The 10,773-nt window shown below is 40.9% G+C and overlaps 1 protein-coding gene across 1 annotated transcript; it reads right to left on the bottom strand.

Annotated features, from left to right (window-relative positions):
• Positions 1 to 3,861: 3,861 nt before the first annotated feature.
• On the bottom strand, positions 3,862 to 9,774 carry lrit3a (info leucine-rich repeat, immunoglobulin-like and transmembrane domains 3a). Its single transcript, XM_062393246.1, has 4 exons — positions 9,452 to 9,774; positions 7,766 to 8,232; positions 5,654 to 5,959; positions 3,862 to 5,471 (listed from the first exon to the last, which is right to left on the bottom strand). The coding sequence occupies exons 1-4, from the start codon at positions 9,565 to 9,567 to the stop codon at positions 4,438 to 4,440; spliced, it is 1,923 nt and encodes a 640-aa protein (XP_062249230.1). The 5' UTR covers positions 9,568 to 9,774; the 3' UTR covers positions 3,862 to 4,437.
• Positions 9,775 to 10,773: the final 999 nt, after the last annotated feature.

Here is a 10,773-nt window from a genome sequence, read left to right as displayed (position 1 = left end):
TGGGATCATTCTGAGATACACCCACTCATCACAGGCCGTCTTACAGTGCACATTTCGTACAGTACGTCGTATTGTCTGTTAAGCCAGGTTCAGTGAGTGGCTGTGTTTTACCATCTGTTGCTCTGCTGTTACTTGAGATGGGGTCGTTTTAGTCCAAGTAACTTGTTTTGTTATTTTACATGATAGCGGATAGCAGAGTATGTAATAGCACTTTGCATACACACTTGTAGTTTATACTGTACCTGTAAATGAAAATGTAGTCCTTTTTCTTAGCCAACCACAATCAATCTTCAAGAAAATCTTTTAACTACCCTCACAGATGGTTAAAACACATCAGAATTTAAAGCAGTCTACAGTACTTTCGGCGTCACTTCTGTCAGTCCTCTGAGTTGGGATTATCAGTATTGACGGTGGAGGTGTCAAACTCACCCACACAGCTGCTGTTCCTCCCTGCTCGTGATAGGCGTTCATCCCAGCAAGCTGTTCCAAGGGCCAAGGCTCCAGATCTTTGCACCATAAAAAAGATCAGCGCTGCTGTGATCGTTGCAGCCAACATAATCCTGCGCCTGGCCCCTGCCACGGGAGCTGCACTTGTTCACTACTTCTCAGGCATTCCCACTATCAGAGCTGGCGCCCAAGAATTCTCCAAAATTAAGCAACGTCTGCTCATTGATTGTTGGCATCCTTGACCAAGATCTTCAACCTGCAGCGCCAGAGAAGTTTCACATACCAGGAAGTGTCCCACTAAGAGATGAGCCCAACGCCTAAACCCCAATGGAAGAGATGGAGAACTAAAGGAAGTGGGATACAGAGGGTATTACTGCTAAGAGGAAGAAAAAAAAGTGAGTGGGATCCTGCTCGCTCCCCAGTTTGGCCCCCGCAGTGCCAGTCTGTTTTGGAAGCAAAGATTGAAATTCCTGACACCCCCGTGGTAAATTTTGCACATGCTAGTCCAGCATTGGAGCAGGATCTTCTTTAAGATGCAGTCAGTGTCTCAAGCAGAATGTGGAATATGCAAGAAATGAGGCTGGGCTGACGATAGGTCCCACATAACAACAAGTCTTACCCTCACCCCACCCCCTGACCCATGTCCTTTCTGAATGTGGATGGATGAGAGTATTTGTGTCTGGGAGAGAGCGAGCTATCGCATGTGAGGCTATTAGCCGAGACGTAAGCCTGACATTTTTTATTTATTTAGTCATTGGGAGAAAAATGTATCTTTTGTACCTTTAAAACCATATCACCATTCGCAAATGACCCACACTTACAGTAAAAGTACAATTTACACATGCCACACACAACAACAGGCACTCTGTTTTGTGTCCTGTGTGCGAATGAGAAGTCAGTGTGTCCGACTGTCTCCTTCTTGACGTTCATGTGGCTCCCAGAGAGAATCTGTAAAATTAGTCATTTATAGAGAACGGAGCAGGAATTGAGCCGATTATCCCCTAATTGTGTGTCCTCCTTTTACCCGGGAGAACAACTAACAGACAGCAGGACTCAAAACATCCATTCAGACCCTACATGACTAGGATATTGTCAGCAACAACGTCACCAGTGAGCTCGCAGAGGAGAGGTAGAAGATTTACACTGCTGAGAAAGTTGCCTTGTCTCCTGACTAATGTTAGCCGTCTGAAGGGCACTGACCTTTTCCCACGGTATCACCCTCAGCAGATCACAATGAATATGTTAATGTCACTTCAGGTGACAATTGGACTGAATGACAACCGCACATTGGCTTTGAAACATCGGTATCTAGGATACAGCAACAGAGTGAAGATGCTGCAGCCATTTTAAATGCCACCTCACCTCATTGCTCTTCCCCTCCATTCCAAGTGATGGATCTTGATTAACAGAATCCCATGTTTAGGGGACTGATATTATTTCGTTCATAGAAATTGCTGCAGATTCTAATGAAAATCCAGATCTTGTGAATTTGAATGTGGTTTTATAGGGAGTAGGCATTTTCAGTTGTCGCACATTAACCGACAACAACCACCAAACTGTAGTGGATAACAGTAGGGAATCAAAAGTCTTTATGTGTCTTCAATAGTTTAGAACTATGTCCAAAAGATCAAGAGTGATTTGGTGCAGAATTGAAGGGGACTGCTGGGCCCTAGTGGAGTTATGAGCACTACGGGTGGAATCATTGCTAAATAAACCTAATGTGTTTGGTGGACTATATATGACAATATTGACCTGGGTTGTCAGGTCACACTTACCATCATCCATTTTACAATTTTACTAAACTGTTTTCCTGTTCACGTTACTTGAGAGTAAGGTTAATGGGTCGCTCATTGTGTTATTATTGGAATCATGTGTTTTACCTGTCTCATCTGTGTTTAGTATGATTCAGTGTATATACACCCAAGCTTTTTGTACTTATTATATCTGACCAGTTTTCCACTTCTCTATATCAGCGATGTTCCTGGATCAGAAGAGATTTGTGATGCAACCTCTTGAAGTATCTTTCTTGCAGTTGCAATGTGAAGGTTTGATTTAATGGACTCCAGCCAATTGGCAACTATGACACACTAGAAGAAGACAAAAATCGATCAGCTATGAAGGATGGATAACTCTGAGGCAAGAGGACCAGGGCAACAGAGAGAGGGGGGAAGAGAGAAAGACGGACAAAATGATAGAGTAATTACCTGTCTGTTCAGTCCCAGTTTATTGATCGTTAACAGCCGATCCCTTTCTACCATCCATTCATTCTGTTTGTTAAAACCTTGCTGTTGCCATAATAACAGCACAGCCGGCAGTAGAGATGACTTACTGCTGCATGCTCCTACAGATGGTGGCACAGAGGTATCCATGGGAACAGTTTCCCAGGTTCACCCATCGTCTTATCGGGATTTACAGCAACGCCTGTTCAGACATGCAAAGACAACTGACGTAACAAATGCAACCCATTGATTCTTTTAGGAGGAAAATGCTGTTCATAACTGAGTGAGCACAGCGGACATGTGTCAAAACTTTCATAAATAACACTTATACCAATTTACGAGTAGTAACCTCTAATATTCTGTTAATAATAGATAATATACCTTTTTTCAGGCACTCTTCTCCTCTTAGTCTGTAAGCCTCTGCCTGAAAGTAGCAGGATGGATGCACTATATATAGCACATGGAGTGGTGTGTGTATTGTAACAATAACATTTTGTTTCACCTATTAAAGCCTGGAAAAGTCATACAATATTCTGATAAGAGAAAAGGCAAAAAGATGATCAGAGAAATGAGAATTACACTGAGAAGAAAATGGAATTCTGTTTACGTGTAAAATATTTCGGTGTTAAAGAAATACAGAAATGTGTTACTTGTCTAAGAAATGGTGAGAATTATGCGTTGTTGCGTGTGACAGCAGACCAGATAACATTCTGATTAATTCAACACTACCGGTGATTAATGTCATTATTTACAGTGACAAAATGCTTCCTGTGAAAAAGGACCATTAGAGTTTTCCTTGTCCTATTGGAATCTTCACGGCATTTAATGATCTTTTGGGAGTCACCAACTTGTTACGAGTTACTTGTAGAAGGATATAATGTTGACGTGAGAATATGCTCTGTAATTTATAAACTGGAATATGAATAGAATATTATATTCTCATCAGAATAAAGTCAATAGCTGTTATATTGCTGTCTATGTCACTGACGGGCAACAATTATTTTTGATTTTGGAAACTCACTCACAATATTATATTTCTTTTATTTGAGAGTGTTCTGCATTTACCTATTCAGATAACATGGTACTAGTACATGGCACAAATATACGTCAACTGTTTTATTAATGGTTCATTAAAAAAACTCAAATATATACATAAAGTGATAGAAACTGGCATTGATTTTCAAGATGTGTCGATCAAACACACTGACAGTGCTTTTGTGTCCAGTAAGGCAACAATCAGCTCAATGCTTAAAGCAACAGTGATGTGATGTTGTGAATGTGATGGGCTGTGGTTAATGGGTCCTCTTTGACACACCATGCGATATTCATATATTAATCTTTGGCATTGAAATATCATTGAACACCACACACAGCAGGTTCTTTGTATGGTACTAGACACAATTCAGTTTAACAAAGGTGCTGTGCTTTAGTGACAACTATTGAGATTGTATATAAGGCTCCAAAACAAATAAGGGCATGAATAAAAAAAAACACGTCAGTCATTGACGGATCTGATTGTGGTTTTACAAACAGCATCCAGTTTTCATGTCACTTAAGTTTTTATAAACCGTTGAAAAAATCTTAATACATTGATAGGAAGTAGAGAACAGCTATCGGTGCTGTGTCACCTCACAGATGTGAAAGAATAGTATTTATAAAGATTTATGAATTATTTTGTTATTAATATCACTGTCATGAAAGGCAAATAAAGAGAATGTCACATAATGTCTCTCTAAAGTGGCATTTGGGCGTTGGCCATGGATTCCTGACGTCAGCAGAGATACTCAGATCGGGAACTGTCACTCTTATAGGTCATCTGAGAGTCTATGCTCGACCTAGAGCAGAGGAGCATTCGCTCTGAGTCATGGGTTGCTCTCCTTGCCCAAAACTCAGTGGGATTAGAGTTCAGAGTTCGCTGTTTCATTGAAATCGTCTCGAACTTGACATAGCTCTCTTTTTCCAGCTCCTCCTCATCCAGATCTGGTTCACGCCCTTTGCAGTAGAGATCAAGGATCTTGTAGAGCAACAGGGCAATGAGAGGCAAAACCAAAGCACAGGCGATGCCGCTCATAATCATGAAGACCTGGTTCTGACCACCATCCTCTACAATCTCCAGTGTGTAGAAGTCAATGCACGGATCTTTTCCGGCATCACTACCTTTTGCTATGAGGCAAACTGAGTACCTCATCCCAGAGGAAAGACCCTCAAGAAGGACTTTTCCACTGCCAGCATTAGTTTCTTCTGTCCTTTTGGTGTCATCCTCACCATAGGGGGAATATACAACTGTTAGTGGTGCATCGTTTGGTAACCCATCTGCTGTCCAGAGCAGCACTGCACTGTCAGCCGTTTCCTCTACAATCTTCAGGTCCTTGACGGACTTTGATGCGTCGCTTTTCTTGCTTTTCTCATCAGCTGCAAGCTTTCTCCCTTTCCCTCCTTGCTGGGTCTTCGTTTGTTTGAGTGAGCCCTTCTGTAAACCATTGCTGGGGGTAGTTCTCGGCTTCTTGGTTACTGCAGGTGGGGTTGGTGTTGTTCTTGGAGGAACTGTAGATGTTACAATAGGTGAGACAGATATTTCCGTAGTGGGAGTCAGTGTTGTGCCTTGGCTGGTCGGTGCAGTCTCCGTGCTTTGCCTCTCTGGCGGCATCGTGGTACTGATGGTACCAGCAACTGAGAGGGAAATAGTGGCTTCTGCACTGCCAGCAACATTCGTAGCTTTGCAGCTGTAGTTCCCAGCATCTTTGGGCAATATTCCATGCAAACTCATGATGGACCACTTGATGCCATCTCCAGGTGACTCCTGAACTATAGGGGGAAGATAAACACAAAAGTCAGTATATGGACAAGTCTAGCATAGTCTTTGCCTGTTTTGTCTGTTTTCATAAGAATAACATTGTGGCAAAAGCCTTACACAGATTTTCGCCTTATTTTCATCAGCCAATTTGAATTTACACCAAAAATTCCTTTCCAAATAATACATGTTATACCTGTGTTGTTAACTGGTGAGCCTTCTGCTCTAGCCCAGTACAGATTTGGTGTTGGCATCCCTGTGGCATCACATCGCAGGAGAACGTTGCTGCCCAGATAAGATGTGATCTTGGTTGCAGAGGTCATGACGATTGGTTTTACACAATTGTCAAGTTCAACGCGTTGAAAAAGGTAACCAGCCAGATTCTCCGGTCCACTGCAGGTCAGGAACAAGTCCATTAACACCACTGGGCTGTCTGTCATTTTTGAAATCTCTAAAAGCTTGGAGATTTTACAGTCACAGTACCAGGGATTATCTTGGAGACCTACAGGTGAAAAGATAAGACAAATCAGAATTATTCTTTGCTTTTTTTGCACCATCTCTTAAATGCCATATTGCTTAAAGCCCTTGTTGCTGGACACACTAGAAAGAATCAAGGGTGGGGAGAGAACAGTGGAGCAGCAAAAAAAAGGCTATTTCAAAATAGAAGAAGTCTCATGCTTTTAAAACAAATGCAGTGATGATTTGTGCTATAAAGTGATGATTGGAAAGAATAAACTTCTTAAAACTGCAATACAGTCATAGAGGTGGCTGTATGTCCTCAAGTGTTGCTTCTTTCTCTAGCGCGTGCATCCTTACAGAGTAAAAACTTAATAAAATATGTAGTAATGTGTAGTCTGAGATTAGTTGAACACCACTATTCAACAACCACCGTCTCTCTTCTCTTTCTGATGTAAAAAAATACCATGAAACTGAAATTTAAGGGCTATCCTAGTTACTCATGTACAGCTCCCATACCAGTTGCGCAGGTGCAATATGTAAGCTCATGTACTGATGCAGATGAAAGCCCCTTAACCAGATTAGTTTGTCTTAACAGTGGCAAAGCAGCTAAGGCTCTGGCCCTCCTCCAGTTTGTGGCAACACTCTGTTTCCATTAGCTTCTCTGTTAGCACAAATGTTAATGGATAACTAAATCTGTAACCCATTAATATCGCTCTGTTTTATTTTGAATACAGAAGTATTTGTATGGTTACAAAAACATAAACTGAAAATTGAGTGATCAGGTAATTTGTCATTTTAACTTCAGACTGTATTTGCATTTTTTTATAGATATTTTTAAATCTGTTTATTTTTGCAGATGTTGATATGATTGTTTAATAATACCAAGCAGAACGTCTCATAAGATATAGACAGAAAATAGACGTGCTTTAGAAGCTGTTTGTACAGAGTCTGTTTTTCTTTTTTCCGAACGTCTAATCCTGTTTATCCCATAAGCTAGTTTGCCCTTTTACAGCTTATTGACAATATCCCTCCCACTCACTGCTATGTAGATACAGCAAACACACAGTTGCATGTAAGTCGAAAAAACGCATCTGACAAAAGTGCATTAGCAAGTTGCTATGGTTGAGACAATTTCTAAAATGAATCCTCTTTTGCCAAAAAAGCTATAAGCAATTTCTGCCAGTTATTGCCAATCAAGCTAATCAACTTATTATTAGCAGTTGTTAGACTTTGAAACTGAAAGCAGGTGACAACACCTATCTGTATCTGTAGTCCCTCATGAACACAACTTAATTAATCTAAAATGTTGAAAACATTTTTTTTCCCCGAAAGACCGCAGAGCGTTGATTACCTGCATTTTGTGCAATAATCTTATAAATCCAAATTTGACACACAAAGAACATTTCTGCCTACTTTTGTAATTAAAAGGATAAATCGTTGACTGTGCAACTTTAGACTTTTGGTTGTTTTACATCTTGCCTTTAGAAACTTTACGCAAACGATGTTCTCTACTGTGTTGCATGTTTACCATATTGCATTGTCATATGGGATCCAGTCCACTTGCAACTTAAACCTAGATTGGATTGCCACGAGGTACCGAGTTAAACATTCAACATTAATTAGGACAGAACATTTATAATACAAATTAAGCGTCAACTCTGCCACTGCTGGGACTAAGCTTATTAAACTGTGTCCTGGCAGTCACTATCAAGACAGGTTTGAGTCAGTCAGAACGAGTCTGGCTAGATTAGCAGGTGATGGACTAAAGTTCATGGAGTAATTACAATTCACCTCAAAAGTGTCCTTCCTTGGCTTTTACATCCTGTGCAACCAAGTACTTTCTCCTTACCTAACACGATTTTCTGCGAGGAGTTCGTAGAAATGGGGGCTCCATTGAAGGGAGGCCAGATATCCATGAGGTCAGAGGGCAGGGTTGCTAATTTATTGCTGGATAGATCCAAGTAGGTAATGTTGAGGAGGTAGGGGATAGCCTCAGTGGGAACATTGGTGAGTCTGTTGTTGTGCAGATCCAGTGTCCGCAGCCTAGGCATCTCTTTTAGAGACTCCCAGGGGAACACGGAGATCATATTTCCATCCAGCCTGAGTTCGTGGAGCACTTTGAGGTTGTAAAAACTTCCAGAATCCACTGAGGTTATGGAATTGTAAGTAATCCACAGGTATCGCAGATCCGCCAGATAGTAAAAAGCTTCTGTTGGGACTCGGCGTACAGCGGTTTTCTCAATTCGAAGCTTAACCGTATCCACTGGAACGTTGACAGGGATATCAGACATGTCTGGGTCATTGCAGAGCACAGATCTGAGAACAAACAATAAATTCATTAAATGTTCAAATCTTGGGACAGATAACGGAACTGATTTACAAAGTCAAAATGCTCTTCAATCCATTTTCCAGTGGGAAAGCAAGTGATGAATATAAAAAATTGATCAATCCACAAGCTTATTAGTATCGATAGGTATCTGTCCATTCATTTATCCATCCGTCCCTCCATCCATTAACCCAGACTCTCTGTTGGGATGTGGGATGGTGTTCCTGACCCGACTAGTACAAGGCCACTTGCTGGATGTCAGGGCAGAGCTTATCACAGTCATCATAAATATGACTGATTATGTGGATGAACTTCCACTTCCGGAGACGGAATATATGGAATTCATTGTAGTCGTGGACAAAGAGAGAACGATTTCATTATAGTTACTTTAGCATTACATGATTACAGGGAGAAAAAAAACTTGAGCTATACCTTTTAGCCTTTCACAATGACTGTAGATGTCAGTTGCCCCATTTTCTTTGTTTATATTGTCTAACTTGTTCGTGGAAGAGAGATCCATTGTGGAATTGGGTTCAGTGCTAATACGACTAATCATGCAGAGGGCAATTAGATCTTTCTCTGGGATAAGTGGATTGGCACCGTGCCAGAGAACGTACACTATGCCAATACAGGTCAGGGCATCTTGTACAAATTACATTGTTGTGGATTTTGGATATAGACTTGCCTTTATTTTTAGCGTCCGTGAGACACCTAATTCAAAGCTGATTATTTTACTTAATGCTGGTCTAATTTCCCTCCATCTTCACTTGACAATGGATGGCTCTGCGTTTTAGTTAACTGTTGCTCATCCAAATTAAAAACACCCCCAATGGACATTAGCAGCTTTATGCTCCTGATTCATCATGTAACTATACCTTTTTCAATGCAGGCCCTTCTGACTTGCCATTCTTTTAACATTGATCACATACCAGGCGGTCTGAGAGCTATGGTACTTTTTCTTGTGCTTATTCAAATGAATCAACTGTGCAAAATAAGCCAACTTTAAAAAAAACAGTCCTACAAACTAATTTCAGGACGACATTCAGGTGAAATGTACTAGGGCCTGTATAGGACCATATTTTTATTTATTTTGTAGGCGATGGTCTAGCAGAGGTGACCTAATTAGACAAACCAATAGTTTTCCAAATTCACAAAAAAGCAATAAAGTGTAGGTTAAATGAGTGAGCACGAGTTAAATGCACTTTTTACCTGGATCCTATTCCATCATTACGTCCATGGAAGACACAGGTGCACTGCGATGGACAGAATGTATGAGCCATACTGAGGCAGCATAGGAATACGTGCATGCAGAGAAGTCGACGCATGGTTTCGCACCAAAATTCTCACATCGAGGAGAGATCAGGAGAAAAGACATCGGGATTCATCGAGAGCCTGGAGAATTATCCTTCCCAAAAAGAACAAAACCAAGAAAAATACCAAGTGGAAAATAGAGAAAAGAGCTTTCAGAGTCCATCAGAAGCGACGGTACACAGGCTTGAAGATCTAATTACAGTATAGGTGACCTGTCAGATTGACACTGTGTGTGTGGGGGAAGGGGTTGGGGATTAGCAGAGGATTTCTTGGGTTTGGCCGGGTCACGCAAGCTACAGGGAGACAGCAGAGCAGGACCAGCCCTTGGACATGGAACTAATCGGCTAATTCCGAGGTTTTCTCCTCACATGATCAAACCATTGGCTCCGGTTAAGCCAGTCACTTCCCAACCACGCCAGTGCGTTTTGTAGGTTTTGCTAAATCTCAATGTTCCCCAACTCACATTTAGTGTTGGACACATTTGAAAATTAAGCTAGGATCAGCCTTTTCGGGTTATATCCAACCACCTTTCCTTTGTAATGATCGGCAGTGGGGTTTTGACCCATTGTTGTTCGCTTTCTTGTTAAAGGAGGAGACTGTTTTTCTTGCATTCTGATGTAAGTTCCTCTGCTTCTGAAGAAATTCCTTAAATGTAAATGTATTATTGAGCTAGAGGCCATACGTAAGATGTGTGAGCGAGCTCTGTCTGGCACCGGGGTGCAAAGTGTAATCTTGGATTTGATTTATTACCTGACTGGGTGCAGACCAGCGGCTTGGGCTGGGGCCAAACCCTCTTTCATATTTTCTGCACACGTCGGTTTAGCTCGGGAATAAAAACAGTGATGGCTAGAAAGGGTCAAAAAACCTTCATAGCGTCCAGTTTCTTCCACAAAGTCCTCTATCTCAAGTCTTACTTGTCAATATATTAGGAAAAATAAATTGATAAAATTAAATTTTTCTTCTGCAGGTAAAATTTTACATTTTAATTACATAACTTGTTTGATAACACTTACTTAAATGCTTAAAAGTGCTTATTCATACCCTGTATTAATTAGTAAAGTTTAAATAATGGATATAAAAATAGTGTGCCTGTTATTATTAGTCCAGGCTAACTCTATTTGGTACGAGTAAGAGGAAAGGGGGACATCTAGTGGTATGAGGTACCTACTGATAAACATAAATGTTTCCTATCGAAATAATGATCTTTAATCCTTCCTGAC

The sequence above is a fragment of the Platichthys flesus genome, chromosome 8 (genome assembly GCF_949316205.1).
Source record: "Platichthys flesus chromosome 8, fPlaFle2.1, whole genome shotgun sequence".
In the NCBI taxonomy this organism is placed as follows: Eukaryota; Metazoa; Chordata; class Actinopteri; order Pleuronectiformes; family Pleuronectidae; genus Platichthys; species Platichthys flesus.
This window is presented reverse-complemented; position numbering and strand designations above follow the sequence as displayed.

Bases quoted from the DNA above. Each gene is read 5' to 3' on its own strand.
- lrit3a (XM_062393246.1), bottom strand. From the start codon at position 9,567: ATGCGTCGACTTCTCTGCATGCACGTATTCCTATGCTGCCTCAGTATG. The intron at 5,960-7,765 runs GTAAGGAGAAAG...TTTCACCTGTAG, and splicing joins CTCGCAGAAAATCGTGTTAG to GTCTCCAAGATAATCCCTGG. The intron at 5,472-5,653 runs GTATAACATGTA...TTCCCCCTATAG, and splicing joins CTCACCAGTTAACAACACAG to TTCAGGAGTCACCTGGAGAT.